This window comes from Myodes glareolus, chromosome 4 (genome assembly GCF_982192425.1).
Source record: "Myodes glareolus chromosome 4, mMyoGla1.1, whole genome shotgun sequence".
Lineage (NCBI taxonomy): Eukaryota > Metazoa > Chordata > Mammalia > Rodentia > Cricetidae > Myodes > Myodes glareolus.
The window spans coordinates 954564-968746 of record NC_142029.1 but is presented as its reverse complement, the minus strand read 5'-3'; the positions used below and the strand labels follow the sequence as shown (position 1 = coordinate 968746).

General features: G+C 43.2%; 1 protein-coding gene across 2 annotated transcripts in view; it reads left to right on the top strand.

The window, feature by feature from the left end:
- The first annotated feature begins 4737 nt into the window (after positions 1-4737).
- Lars2 (leucyl-tRNA synthetase 2, mitochondrial) overlaps positions 4738-14183 on the top strand; it is a 94343-nt gene continuing 84897 nt past the window's right edge. Inside the window, exons 1-2 of one of the 2 annotated variants that reach the window (XM_048423324.3) lie at positions 4738-4873; positions 9806-10057. In XM_048423324.3, the coding sequence (XP_048279281.3) occupies positions 9824-10057 (234 nt within the window). In that variant the 5' untranslated portion in view covers positions 4738-4873; positions 9806-9823. Of the gene's footprint in view, positions 4942-9805; positions 10058-14183 lie in introns of both variants that reach the window. The other variant, XM_085689105.2, reaches the window with a different exon arrangement.

The window sequence follows — 14183 nt, the reverse complement described above, 5'->3', positions numbered from 1 at the left end:
GCTTTTTGATAAAGAAGCCAGAAATACACACTGGAAAATAGACAACATCTTCAATAAATGCTGATGGTCAAACTTGATATCTGCATGTAGAAGAATATAAATAGATCCATATTTTGCACCCTGCATAAAACTCAAGTCCAAGTGGATCAAAGACCTCAGCATCAAACCAGATATAATGAACCTGATAGAAGACAAAGTGGGAAATGGTCTTGAACACATTGACACAGGAGACGCACAGAACACTGACAGTGCAGGAACTAAGATCAACATTTAATAAATGGAATCAAATGACACTGAAAAGCTTCTGTAGAGCAAAGGACACTGTCAGTCAGACAAAGTGGCAGCCTACGGAATGGGAAAAGGTTTTTTTTTTAAAAAAAAACAAATTCACATATGATAGAGAACTAATATCCAAAATATATAAGGAATGCAAGAAACTAGATATCAAAAAAAACAAATAATTCAATTAAAAAATTGGGGTACAGGTCTAGACAAAATTCTCAATAGACAAATCTCAAATGTCTGAGAAACACTTAAAGAAATGCCCAATACCCTTAGCTATCAGGGAAATGCAAATCAAAATGACTTTGAGTTTCTATCTTAAACCTGTCAGAATGGCTAAGATCAAAAATGCAAGTGACAGCTCATTCTGGTGAGAGTACAGAGCAAGGGGGACCCTCCTCCACTGTGGGTGTTGTGCAGCCACCGTAGAAATCAATACGGCGGTTCCTCAGAAAGTTGAGAATTGATCTACTTCAAGATCCAGCTATACCACTGTGGTGGTTTGACTAAAAATGGACCCCATAGGTCCTAGGAAGTGTGGCACTATTAAGAGGTGTGGCCTTGTTGGCGTGGGTATGACCTTGTTGGAGGAAGTGTAACATTGTGGGTGGGCTTTGAGGTTTCAGATGCTCAAGCCAGGCCTAGTTGATGGCTGTCTCTTCCTTCCTCTTCAGATCCAGACATAGAACTCTCAACTATCTCTCTTGCATCATGCTGCCATGGTGATGATGGTCTAAACCTCTGAGCTGTAATCCACTCTCAATTAAATGCTTTCCTTTGTAAGAGTTGCTATGGATCCAGGCAACGGTAGCGCACGCAGGGAGGCAGAGGCAGGCAGATCTCTGTGAGTTCAGGGCTAACCTGGTTTACAGAGTGAGTTTCAGGACAGCCAGAGATACACAGAGAAACCCTGTCTTGGAAAAAAAAAAGAGTTGTCATGGTCCTGGTGTCTCTTTGTAGTGAAAGAAACCCTAACCACTCTTGGGCATATACCCAAAGGGCACTTTAAACTACCACAAGGACATTTGCTCAACTGTGTTCATTGCAGCTTTATTCATAACAGCCAGAAACTGGAAGCAACCTAGACGTCTCTCAATAGAAGAAAGGACAAAGAAAATGCAGTACATTTACATAATGGAGTATCACTCAGCAGTTAAAAATATGACATCATGAAATTTGCAGGCAAATGGATGGAACCAAAAAGCAAAATCACCCTGAGTGACATCACACAGACCCAGAAAAATAAATATAGTTTCTGTTTCACTTATAAGGGGATCTTTGGCCTTAAGCAAATGATAACCAAGCTACTTTATAGACCCATAAAGGAGGATATGTAAAGAGGAAGGGTCTGGGGTGGGGGAACACAGGGATCTCCCTGAGAGGGGGAAATAGATTAGATTTTATGGGTGGATTGAGGGCACTTGTGGATGGGAGGTGGGCATGAGATGGAGGGAGAGATTGCGGGAATAGACAGGTGGGATTTGGGGGCCATTTGGAAGTGGTGTGGGAATGTAGGGCACTGGAAAATATGCCAGGGCAATGGTGGCACAGAACTCGTGGAAGTAGTCAACCAATGTCTCATTTGACCTAAGGTCCACTCCCCGAGAAGGAATCTATACCCAACACTGCTTGGGTAACAAAAAACCAGAGACTAGATAGCCCAGAGACTTGGTAAAATCAAACACAATTGGTCAAAAAAAAAATCATTCAATGATTCCTAATGATATTCTGCTATAATCAGAGGTTAGTACCTTATCCAGTTACCATCAGAGAGATTTCTTCTGGCAGCAGATGGGAAGAGATGCAGAGACCCACAACCAGACATTAAGTCAAGAGAGTCTAAATTGGGGGGTCTCCATTAAATCCCTCCTCTCAGAGCTCAGGGAATTCAAGGAAGAGGAGGAAGAAAGATTGGGAGATCTGGAGGAAATGGTGGACACTAAGAACAAGGCCTCGTGAGTCAACTATGCAAGGCCCATAAGCGCTCAGAGAGACTAAAGCAGCAAGCACAGGCACTACACAGGTCTACACCAGGGTCTCTGTGCATATATCATAGTTATTAGTTTAGTATTTGTCTTAGGGTTTCTATTGCTGCGAAGAGACACCATGACCACAGCAATTCTTATAAAGGAAAATATTTGATTGAGGTGGCTCGTTTACAATTCAGAGGTCCAGGCCGTTATCATCATGGTTGGACATGGGATACACAGGCACATGTAGTGTTGGAAGAGTAGCTGAGAGCCCTATATTTTGCAGACAACAGGAAGTAGTCTGTCCCTGGGTGTAGACTGAGCAAAAGAGACCTCAAAGCCCACCCGACAGTGACACACTTCCTCCAACAAAGCCTCACTCACGCCAACAAAGCCACACCTTCTAATAGTGCCACTCCCTATGAGTTTATGGGGATCAATTACACCCAAACTACTATAATGTTATGGGACTGTGAGAACAAGTGGATCTCTGACTCTTTTGCTTGCTCCTAGAACTCTTTTCCTCCTGATGGGGTGCAGTGTCCAACTTCAATATAGTTTTTGTATCATCTTATATTTTATTTTGTTGTGTTTGGTTGGTATCTCTTAGAAGCCTGTTCTTTTCTAATGAGAGACAGAAAGGGAGTGGATCCAGAAGGGTGGGAGGTAGAAAGGAGCAGGGTGGAGGAGAGGGAGGGAGAAACTGTAATTAGGATATATTATATGAGAGAAGAATCATTTTCTTGTTTTTTTAATTTTATCTATTTTTATTTTATATGCATTGATGTATTGCAGGATAGTTGATGACACTGTGAACCCCGAGATTGTGTTATTTACTGGAAAAACCGGCTTCTAGCTGTGGTGTTGCTCAGCCCTAGCACACACCTTTAATCCAAGAATTTTCTGCTTGAATATTTTCAACATGATTAAATGAAATCCACCATAGGTCAAGAAGCAACGCAAGCAATCTGTTGACAGGAAAAAAACATAGAGGGTAGTAGAAGTCAGGAGGAGAGAGGGGGAAGTAGAAAGAAGGGACATCTCATTGGAGGAGTTTTTTGGGGGTTTGTTTTTTCTTTTTTTCTTTATTTTTTAATTAATTAATTAATTAATTAATTTTTGTGTTTTTGAGAAGGCAGGAGAAAGCTCTCTATCTGGGACAATATAGGAGGAGGAAACAACTGGGTGCTTTTTCTGTCTCTCTGAGCTAGCAGGTTTTCACCCCAGTATCTGGCTCTTGAGTCTTTATTGATAAGATAGAATTATAGAGACATTAAAAACAACATTGGTGTTTTGCCTGCTTGTATGTCAGTGTAAGGGTGTCAGTTCCACATAGTTGTTACAGATAGTTGTTTGCTGCCGTGTGGGCACTGGGAACTGAACTTGGGTCCTCTAAAAGAGCAGTCAGCGCTTTAAACTGCTGAGCCAGCTCTCCAGTCCAAGAATCAATTTTTAGTAAAAGTGGTAAAAAAAGAGTGGTAAGTTCATCTTCTGGGCAGTGCTTCCATGGTAACCTTACATTAAGTACCCCATCTTGGTAGAGGGGTCAAGCAGTCTGGGTTGGAATCCTGGCTCTTCCATGTGCTTGGTATATGACCTCAGGAAAGCCATGTCCCATCACTTTCAAAGTGAGGGGATTAGATTGTAAGTTTTATTTCTCATATTCTTGCATTTTCCAGTTTGGGAACAGATACCAATATTACAGGCCGAAGACTAGTGTTTTTTTTTTTTGTTTTTTTTTTTGTAGGTGGACCTTTTCTGTTTGACTGGATGGATTGTTTATGTAGGTACAGTTGACTTCAGTCCTGAAGGAAAAGATGGCTCTCAGACATTGCTTTTTGCTCTACTGGACATCAATCATTTTGCGATATTATAAAATCTCAGCATCCTAGATTTCTCACATGTGTTCTTAGAATTCTCCCTTAAAAAGACAGGATTTCACCATTGCTCCTTTGAAATTCCTTAATTATAGACAGGCCAGAAGTGCTTGCTGGGACGTGTACAGGGTGATGGAGCGCATTAAACTCCTAAGTGTTTGTTGAGGCAGCTTGTTTTCCTATCTGCCGGTGTACTTTACTCCTACTCTCCTCTGGGCTAGGCAATTCTCCTCCTGGACTTACATCATCTGATATGATGGTAGAGCTTCAACAATGAATCAAAAAGTCGGCCAGACCAGCTCAGTTGGCAGCTTCTGCGGCGCTAAGATTCAAACTCTGACCGTGAACCACTCCAGAGCTCTTTTTTACCACCTGATGCCTTTATCCTTTAGCATCTCCCCTGTTTCTGCCACAACTGAGACTACCAGTGAAGATGAATTTGATCAAGTCAGGAAAGATCGCACAGTGGGCGAGCCCGGGGCGGGGCGGGGCGGACCAGGGGGCGGGACCAGGGCGGGGAGGGGCGGGGCCGGGGCCGGTCTGGGGGAGGAGTCAGCGCTTCGTTCAGGCATCGCGCCCTTCCTCCCTGGCTCCGCCTCTCCTGTCTGTGTCCGCTTCCTCCGCTGCTGATAAAGTTGTTGTTCTGCCAACATGGCGGCGCCCATAGTGACTCGCGGGGCTTCGTTCGTGTAATGCTTTGGGGAATGAGGCAGAAGGGAGGTGCAGGCCAGAGCCTGTGAGCAGGTAACCCCCAGCCGGAGGACGAGAGGCAGGCCCTGCTTAGCCCCAGTCGCTAGGAGCACGAGGTGAAGGTGCGGACTGGCCCCGGCAGTCCCTGAACCTTGCAGTTTTCCAAACCCGGAAAAGCTTCGAAATTCTAGTATACAGGTTCTTTCAGCCTTGGACCCTGTTGACAGCTCCAGACTCCTGCTTGGAGAAACGCACATCTTCACACGATTTTATATTTGAATTGTCCTCTACTCCTCGCCTAACCCCGGTCCCTAGATCTTCGCTCCGGAGTTGAGGGTTTGGACCCAGTCAAAGATCATACAGTAGAACATCTTGGGACGTCCATAGTATATTAGAACCTGCAGGTCCTCAGAAGTCATCTGGATCTACCACATGGCACACAGCTTTAGAGAACGCGGAGTAGGAAATAACTTGCCTGAGGTCCTGCAGGAAATTAGAATTAGCATTTGCTTTTTAACATTGTGTTTTGCAAGACATGTTTGTTGGGGTGAGGTGTATGTTTACTTATTTATTTTGTTTCTTTGATTCCGGGTCTTGCTGTGTATTCCAAGTTGCTCTAAGCTTGATATGTAGCCCAGCGTGGTCTTGGACTTAGAATCAGTCCTCCTGCTCAGCCTTCTGAGTGTTGGGATCATGGGCATGCACCCACCTTCCTAACCTGACTTGGTTTCCTCCCCTGTTTTTTGGAAACAATGTTTTATGAAGCTGGCCTTGAACCCTGTAATCCCCCTGCCTCTGCCTCTAATTAGGTTTCTTGCATATTCTTTTGGGAACACATGGGTGTTTTATGTGCTTCTCCTTTGTGTTCTAGCTCTTCACCTGTTTCCTACTATTGCTTTAGGTTTCCCTATTTATGGTCATCATTTTGGGCCCATTTCTCAGGTCCCTCATATTCTCAGTTACTTTAACCTTAAGCCCCACTTAAAACCAGATCAGGTCAGGGCTGAATTGAAAGAGGTGTCCTGGGGGAAGGGGCAATGCTTTAGAAAGAAGAGACAACATTTCAGCAAGTAAAGAAATAAGATGAGCCAGCTCTAAGGAAGAAAGGGTCCAAGATGGTTGTAAATGTGAGATATTCATTCACTGTATCCACAACCACCCTCTGCTAAAATGGCTGCTCTTGATGCCAGGAAAAGGCAATGCCTATTAGGAGTTAAATGGAGAGGAACTTGAAGTGACCCAGAACTATGCATAGGCAGTAAGAGAAGAGAATAGGGTTGAAACTTAGAAGTCTCATAGGCACAAATACAGACATTTGTTTCTAGTGTGTCCTAATGGATAAGAATCTGAGGATGATCTCGGGTAAGAGTGTGGGCTTTATAGTTTGCACAGCTGGAGACGGAAGCAGTGGCCTCAAATGTTACCAGAGAATTATTTTACCACTACGCTGTATCCCCGTATTTACCGTATTTATTTGTTTTATTTTGTTTTTGGTGTTGGGGATTGAACCCAGGGATATGCTGAACATCTCTTTTATATGTCTAACCCTTGGATTTTCTTACCAAATTTGTTTTGCTTAAGGTTTATTTTTAATTTTGTGTCTGTACATGTATATATGTGCACATGAGTGTGGGTTCTTATGGAGGCCAGAGGCTTCAGACCTCCCTGAAGCTGGAGTCATCGACAGTTATGAGGCACTCACTGTGGGTGATGGAACCAAACTAGGATCCTAGCAAGAACAGTGTGTTCTCTTACCTGCTGGGCAATCTCTTCTGCCCCTTGTTTGTTTGTTTAAAGGCAGGGTCTCAACTCCCCGTAGCCCAAGCTAGGAGTTTAAGGTCATCCTTGTCTTCCGTGCTAGTTGAGGTCAGCCTGGGCAACGTGAAACCCTGTCTCAAATTCCCACTTCCCTCTAAGACACTGGGATTTATGCCAGTTTGTGGCTTGAGGTGGAACTCTAATTTAAAATTTTCTCAAATACATTGAATAATCAGTCATTTTCAGAGCCAGCTGTGTGGCACACATGTAATCCCAGCACTGAGGGGGCTGAGGCAGAAGAGCAGAGAATTGGAGGACAGGCTGGGCTATAGAGTGAGATCCTGTTAGTTTTAATTTTTTGGATGTACATCTGTACATACACATGTGCACACATATAGAGTCCAGAGGTTAATGTTAGGGTTTTTAAATTTTAATTTAATTAATCTTATATGTATTATTTTATTAATGTGTATATGTGTGTGCATGAGTTTATGTATCTATATCATATGTGTGCAGGAACCCTTGAAAGTCAGAAGAGACATTGGATCCCTTGAACTGGAGTTATAGATGGTTGTGCGCTACCTGTGAGTGATCTGTAGGATCTGTAGGAGATCCTATACAACAGGCCATCTCTCCAGCCCCCAGTGTTAGGCTTTTATCTCTCTCTACGTTAGTTTTTCAATAGGGTCTCTCGCTCAAACTGGAGCTCAGTGATCGACTAATCTGGCTGATCAGCAGGCTCTGGAGGTCCCCCCATTTCCATAAACCCCATCCCCCAGTGATGGGATACAACATATGTGCTATCATACCTGTAGGAATTTTTACATGGGTGCTGAGTTTCTGAATTTAGGTCCTCATGGTGATGCAGCGAGCACTGTACCTACCGAGCCACCCACGCTGCCGAGACAGTTCCCTTTTCCTTCCTAATCTGCATGCAATGTTTTCTTTATGAACTTTAATTGCATTTATCTATTTGTTTGTGGGCACATGTGCCATGGATACAGCTTTCAGGAGTTGATTCTCTTCTCTACCATATGAGTCCCAGGGATCAGGTTTGGTGGCAGGAGCCTTTACTGGCTAAGCCATTTTACCAGCCCTCGTTATGAGCTTTAAATTCTTGTATATACTTAGATCTGGTTCAATGTTTTCCAGTTCATTGCTTTAAGCAGAGAAGTTATTGGGGAGCCTGATGTGATGCAAACCTTATTACTCACTAAGCAGAGTGTTACTGTGCCTTCCTATTGCTCTTGTTGGTGATACTCTTTGGCATTTTATCCACCTGGTGGGTAATCATCAAATCCCAAAATACAGCAAACCAGTTCAGGTCAGTTTGTATTCTATTATCCTGTTCCTGTTTATGAAAGAGAATAGTCCAGATATTCCCCTTATATGCCATCTAGGAAAGAAATGTCAGATGTCTGTCTAGGTACCTTTGGCTTATAGTAGTTTCAGAACACTTACTTAGTGAGAAAACCATAAAATAGGACTGGAGAGATGGCCCAGCTGTAAAAGGCTAGAGTCATAACCAAATATAGAAGAAAACCATAGAATCTCTGACTCACACACATAGTTCTAATAATATAGAAGTCTAAACCCTAAAAGGAATTGTAAGTGCCCTCCCTATATAAAGTTGGCTGTACAGAATTGCTGATAGTTAGCCGGCTTTATGTAGTTCACTCTAGTTCCTCAGTAGTCATATTTACCTATTTTAAAATACTCAAACCCAACTGATAGGGTTTGTCAGCCAGTCTGTCGCGCTTTAAGGGTTAAAAATAGTAGGTATTGGTGTGTCAAGAACGTGGGCAGATCAACTTACAACAATAAGTAAGTTGTTAATAATAAGTACAGTGCTCCAGAACCATGTCATGTTGAGTGTGAATTCCCTTTTTAAAGCCTGCAGTAACCCTCCTGGCAACATTTGATCCAGTGCCTTCATGTAACAGGCTAAACCCTAGTAGATATGGGAAGGATTTTGAGAGAACCAGGTGGTTAACACCAGTTTAGAATGCCAGCTTTTCTTATGTTTCTCTTGTTTTCGAAAGGTCGTTTTACCTTCCTGTTTTAGGTGTTTAGTACTACATCCTAAATGGTGAGATCTCACCTCAGCCCCTTAAAAGTTCTTCACCAAGGCCATTTCTGCCATTCACCTGAGGAGGAAACCAACAAAATATCAGAATTAAAATTTGATCCCCAGGCGGTTATGCTGGGGATCCCCACATGGTGTTGTAATCCAAAGAGTTCTATGACGTCGCTGCTGCGTGTTATGTCACGTGTCTGTGTGTCTTACCTGCTTCTTCTCTGTATAGTTAGTTATGTCATGTGTTTATGTGTGTCTTATCTGCTTCTCTGTATAGTTAGTTATGTCCCGTGTTTATGTGTGTCTTACCTGCTTCTCCTCTGTATAGTTAGTGATGTTACGTGTCTATGTATGTCTTACCTGCTTCTCCTCTGTATAGTTGGTGATGTCCCGTGTTTATGTGTGTCTTACCTGTATATTTAGTTGCTGTGAAAGAAGGCACTTTGTCTTATGTTTTTGCTTGCTAGGGATGGATACCAGGGCTTCAAACATGCTAAACACGTACTCTGTCTTTTCAGCCTGGGACTCTTTGTTACTGTATCTGTAGTGCTTGCAACAGTGTGTGAACCTAATATAATGAAAAATGTTAACTTAGTTCAGAATTTTTGAGAGACCTATATTCAGATCCCTTCTCATATTTGATCTCAAGGCTAAACAAGATGTGCTTAGAGTTCTTGGGTTCAGACAACAGCAGTTGATAGACTCTGGAGGGAGGAGCTCCCTCTCCTCCCATGCTGACAGCAAGCTCTGTAGCAACTGCTCTTTGTGATGGACTCCCTCTGTTTCTGTGAGTGTTTTATACCTTTGGCATTTGGGGCATGGAGTGCCTTTATGTTTTCCAGTAAGAACTTTGTATCAAATTCAAGAGAATTTCTAAAATGTTCTGCTAGGAAACTGTAAATGGAGACTGCTCTTTCATTTCCCAGCCGCCAGACCTGAAATAATCACACAGAAACTATATTAATTAAAGCACGGCTTGGCCTATTAGCTCAGGCTTCTTTTTAACTAACTCTTACATCTTTAACCCATTACTATTATATTATATTTTACCATGAAGCTTGTGATTTACCAGTAAGGTTCCGGGGCATCTGTCTCCTGCTGCTTCGTGGGCACCTCTCTAACTGCCTTCTTTTCTCTGCCCTCTTTTCTAGGGTCTTCCCTCCTGAAGAATGGCATCAGCTTGTCAGAGGCTGAGTTTTTATGCCTCTCTTCTGAAAAGGCAGCTCATTTGTGGGCCACCTGTCATCCGGTGGGAAAGAAGAATAATTCCAGGGTGTGCCAGAAGTATTTACAGTGCCACAGGGAAGTGGACGAAGGAGTACACCCTGCAGACAAGGAAGGATGTGGAGAAATGGTGGCACCAACAGATAAAGGAGCAGGCATCCAGGATCTCAGAAGAAGACGTGAGTGTGCCGGGAGGGCAGGTAGACAGTTGCCTCCCTTGTTGGTGTTGGCAGTTGAGGGAGGAAGAGTTTGTTGTGGTTTACAGTTAAGGGTGTAGAGTCCATAATGGCACGACAGGCCAGGCATGGCAGTCTGGCAGGAACATGAGGTGGCCGGTCACATTGCATCCGTGTGTCAGGAGGCAGAGAATAGACCGGAAGGGGGACTGGGCTGTAGAACCTCAAGGCTCACCTCCAGGGACCCACTTCCTCCAGAAAGGCTCTCCCTCCTAATGCTTCCACAGCTTTCCCAATGGCACCACCAGCTGGGGAGCAAGTGTGCAGACGCATGGTCCTGTGGAGGACACTGCACATTTAAGCCATATCAGTAAAGAAGAGGAACTGAGGACTTGACTCTGGGCTCACACTATTTTGTTTAGGATAAGTTACTAAGGGTGTGACATTAAATCAAATTATTGAGTCTTTCTGTGCTTTCGTTTTCTTATCTAAAATGAAGGGTGATAATAGCACCCCCTTGGCTCCCAGGAGGATTTTTGAGAGGAGCAAAGGAGGTGATGCAAAGTTAAGGCACAAAATCCTTTCCAGTGTGGTGATTGTGTCCATGTTAGTATTGTACACAGTTGTGTGACAGTCAGCCCCATAGTAGATATTCTGGGATGCTTTGATTGGGGGAAACTGAACAAAACAGAAGTATTAGCAGGTGCTGGGTCCTTTTTGGTTTTGTGTTAGGATGCCACCCATGGATATAACAGGTCATATGTGAAATTACAGGAGAGAGGCCTGTGACTCTGTCAGGAGGCTACGTGAGGTGAGAAGCATCAGGCCCTTTCTGCTCCAGACTTGGCCTACAACCTGCTCTGTCACTTGAGCATCATGGCCATGGGAGGGAGCCTGTTCTTTGATGTGATCTGAAGTTGGGTCCAGCCTTGCAGCATCTCAGTGGATCCATGGACCTTGGCTTCTGGTCCCAGTCCCTCTGCCCAAATCAGTTGTATCATGTATTTAGCTGTTATTAATGTCTCTGGAATGTTCTATGACTCCTGTTATAATTAGACCAGAGAAAATTAGACCAGAAGACTGTTTTATTGATATCTTGACTATCCCTTTGTAATAGTAGCAACCCAATAGTAGAGATGTTCGTGGAATTGTTTAGGTGGGGCCAAGGACAAAAGGCTGAGTTGTCCTTGCAACTGACACTGTATTGGGCTTGCCTTTTCTGTCCTCATTGGAGTCACACTCATTCCTTCTGTGAGGGTGGGAGCTGTTCATATCCAAATGGAAAGTGGTTTTGACATTGCTTGGACAGATCTGGAGTTAAGAGAGATATAGTATATAACAAAAACATGAACACTAAAAAGGAAAATTGAGTAATTTACAATGAAAACTTGGCCATTCCTCTAAGCCCCACGATTCTTGGCTCCTCGCGTTGTTTATCTTACAAGTTTGTTTTGAAAATCAAATGAGAAAATGTGGCTGGACATTTCCTAAACTGAAGACTTCTAAACTGAAGTGTTATATAAATAAATAAATAAAATAGCAGAGAAAATCGTGTGCTATTTTACCAGTGACCGAGAACTAACTGAACACTGCTGTATATGAAGCTTTAGCATTCACCTCACGTTGGTATTACGTACGTTTGAAATCCACCCAAGTGAGCGTTTAGAAGACAGGTGTCTTGCCATCATCATCAAACCACCATTAAAAAGCAAAACAAAGCCAGGTGTTGGTGGCACTTGCCTTTAATTTCAGCACTTGGGAGGCAGAGATGGGTGGATCTCTGTGAGTTCAAGGCCAGCCTGGTCTACAGAATGAGTGCCAGGACTGGCTCCAAAGCTACACAGAGAAAAACCCTGAAAAACAAACAAACAAACAAACAAACAAACAAAACCAAAAAACCCAAAAGGACCAACTTCCATTTAGTGAGCATTTTACCATGTACCACTTCCATTGGTTGAATTTCTTAATATCAGAACAGCCTTGAGAGTGGGCATTGTCCTTACCTGTGGGGTTAAAACACTGAAGCTCGGGCAGTGTGCCACGCTGGGATCCGCCTGATGGAGAAGGGTTATCTGTCTATTGTGTTATTTTCATTGGTCAATAAAGAGACTGCCTTGGCCCCTTGATAGGACAGAAAATTAGGTAGATGGAGTAAACAGAACAAAATGCTGGGAAGAGGGCTATGAGGCAGACGCCATGGAACCAACCGCCAGGTCAGACATGCTGAATCTCTCCCGGTAAGCCACGACCTCGTGATGCTACACAGATGATTAGAAATGGGTTAATCAAGATGTGAGAGTTAGCCAGTAACTAACTCTCTAGAGATAATGGGCCAGGCAGTGCTTAAATGAATACAATTTGTGTGTTGTTATTTCTGGGACTAAGCTAGCTGTGCAGGAGCCGGGTGAGGCGAAAAGCAGGCCTGCCCGCAGCCCCTCACTACATCCGCCCAACCCTCTGAGAGCTTTGCTGTCTGGAAACTCTGTATCAGTCATCCGTGGAGAATAGACTGTGCCTAGGAAGGCCTGGGGTTTTGTCTGAGGCCTCACATCTCATGGCAAAGTGAGGGTGGGAACTGGAGGCTTTGAGTGCCAGTGGGGGCTCTTTCACAGCGTTAGAGTAGAGGCAGAAGTCATGTTCTAATCACAGTCTGATGGAAATATGGTACCAGCTTTTAGAAGCCATCTTCTTCCCACTGCCGGCATTTGTACTTTCTCTCAAAGGCTTGAGTTCCTGCACTTTTATGTAATTATGAAAATTTCCCTTTCAGTCAGATTCCTACTCAATTATAACACAAATTCCTGTCATTTCTCCTCTCTTTTCCACCTCCAGATGATAGAACTCATTTCATTGTCACAGAGGAGAATGACTTAATTCACAGAAAAAAAAATCACAAGGCAGGGACAGGCAGTAGGCTGAATATATTTTCTGCAAATACAAAAATGTTCATGAGGATCAAGACTCTGTAGTGTTGCTTTTCTGCTTTTCTCTTAAGAACTCAGGTTTGGAGTTCATCTTAGCTAGTCTATGATGAAGTATTTGATGTCATTAATTTAATCTTCATTGAACAAGCAAGTATACGAAAAGGGAGAGGCTAGTGAAGAAGCTGTGGGTAGAAAATGTTTGAACAAGGTTGATAATTAATATTATGTAATAAATAGTATACGAAGATAGGGTGATTATAATAAAATCGCTTTACATAATAACTTGAAAGTCAAAAACTAGAAATAGGTCAAGTGTGGCACAGGCCTGTACTGTAGTCCTAGCAGTCAAGAAGCCTGGGCTACAAAACAAGACCCTGTCTCAGAAAACAAAAGACCCTACAGATAATTTATGTCAAAGATTTAGTTACTTTTCTAACTCCTATGGAGCGTGATTACAGTTTTTTCCTGTAGTACTCAAGATTCCAAAGCAAAGCCATGGGGGTCTAAACCATTGCCAGTAGGAGAAAGGCTTCAGTGAAGGAGACAGTTTTATTTTTGCACTTAGTAGAACTTGGGGTTTTCACCTTTCATAAGAACACGTTCACAAGGGGAAAGGATTTTCTGTTTCTTCTCCCCGGTGCCAAGGGTGAACCCATTACCTTGTGCAGGCTGGACAAGCACTGAGTCATGGAACTAAACCACTGGGCTGACCTAGTCTTGCAAACAGTGAAGTCCCTGAGTGTACACCAGCCTGACTCGGTGGCTCCTCACTCTGACTGAGATCTTCTATTCCCTGCCTCCACTCTGCTTATTTAAATCATTATTCTTCCAGCAGTACAGAGGATGCTTTAGTTTTGTATTCTCCAGATTCTGATTAAAACTTTAAAAAGTGTTTCTTTCTCTGGGTGGTGCTGCTTACTTACTGCCTTTTTCATTTCTAGAGGGCAGACAGGACAGAGAAAAGTTGTGCTTTAGTGGTTTTCTTTTTGGAGGGGGCAGTGGTTAGCTGTTGTATGTGATTTTGCTAAGAGTTTAAAACCTTTGTTGAAGTTTAAAAACCTGGCAAGAAACTGTGAATGACGTGGTGATGTTCACCTATAATCCCAGTACTCTGGAGGCAGAGGCAGGAGGATTGTTGCTACTTTGAGGCCAAACTATGCTACATAGCAAAATTCTGCCCCCCCCACACCCACCCACCAACCAAT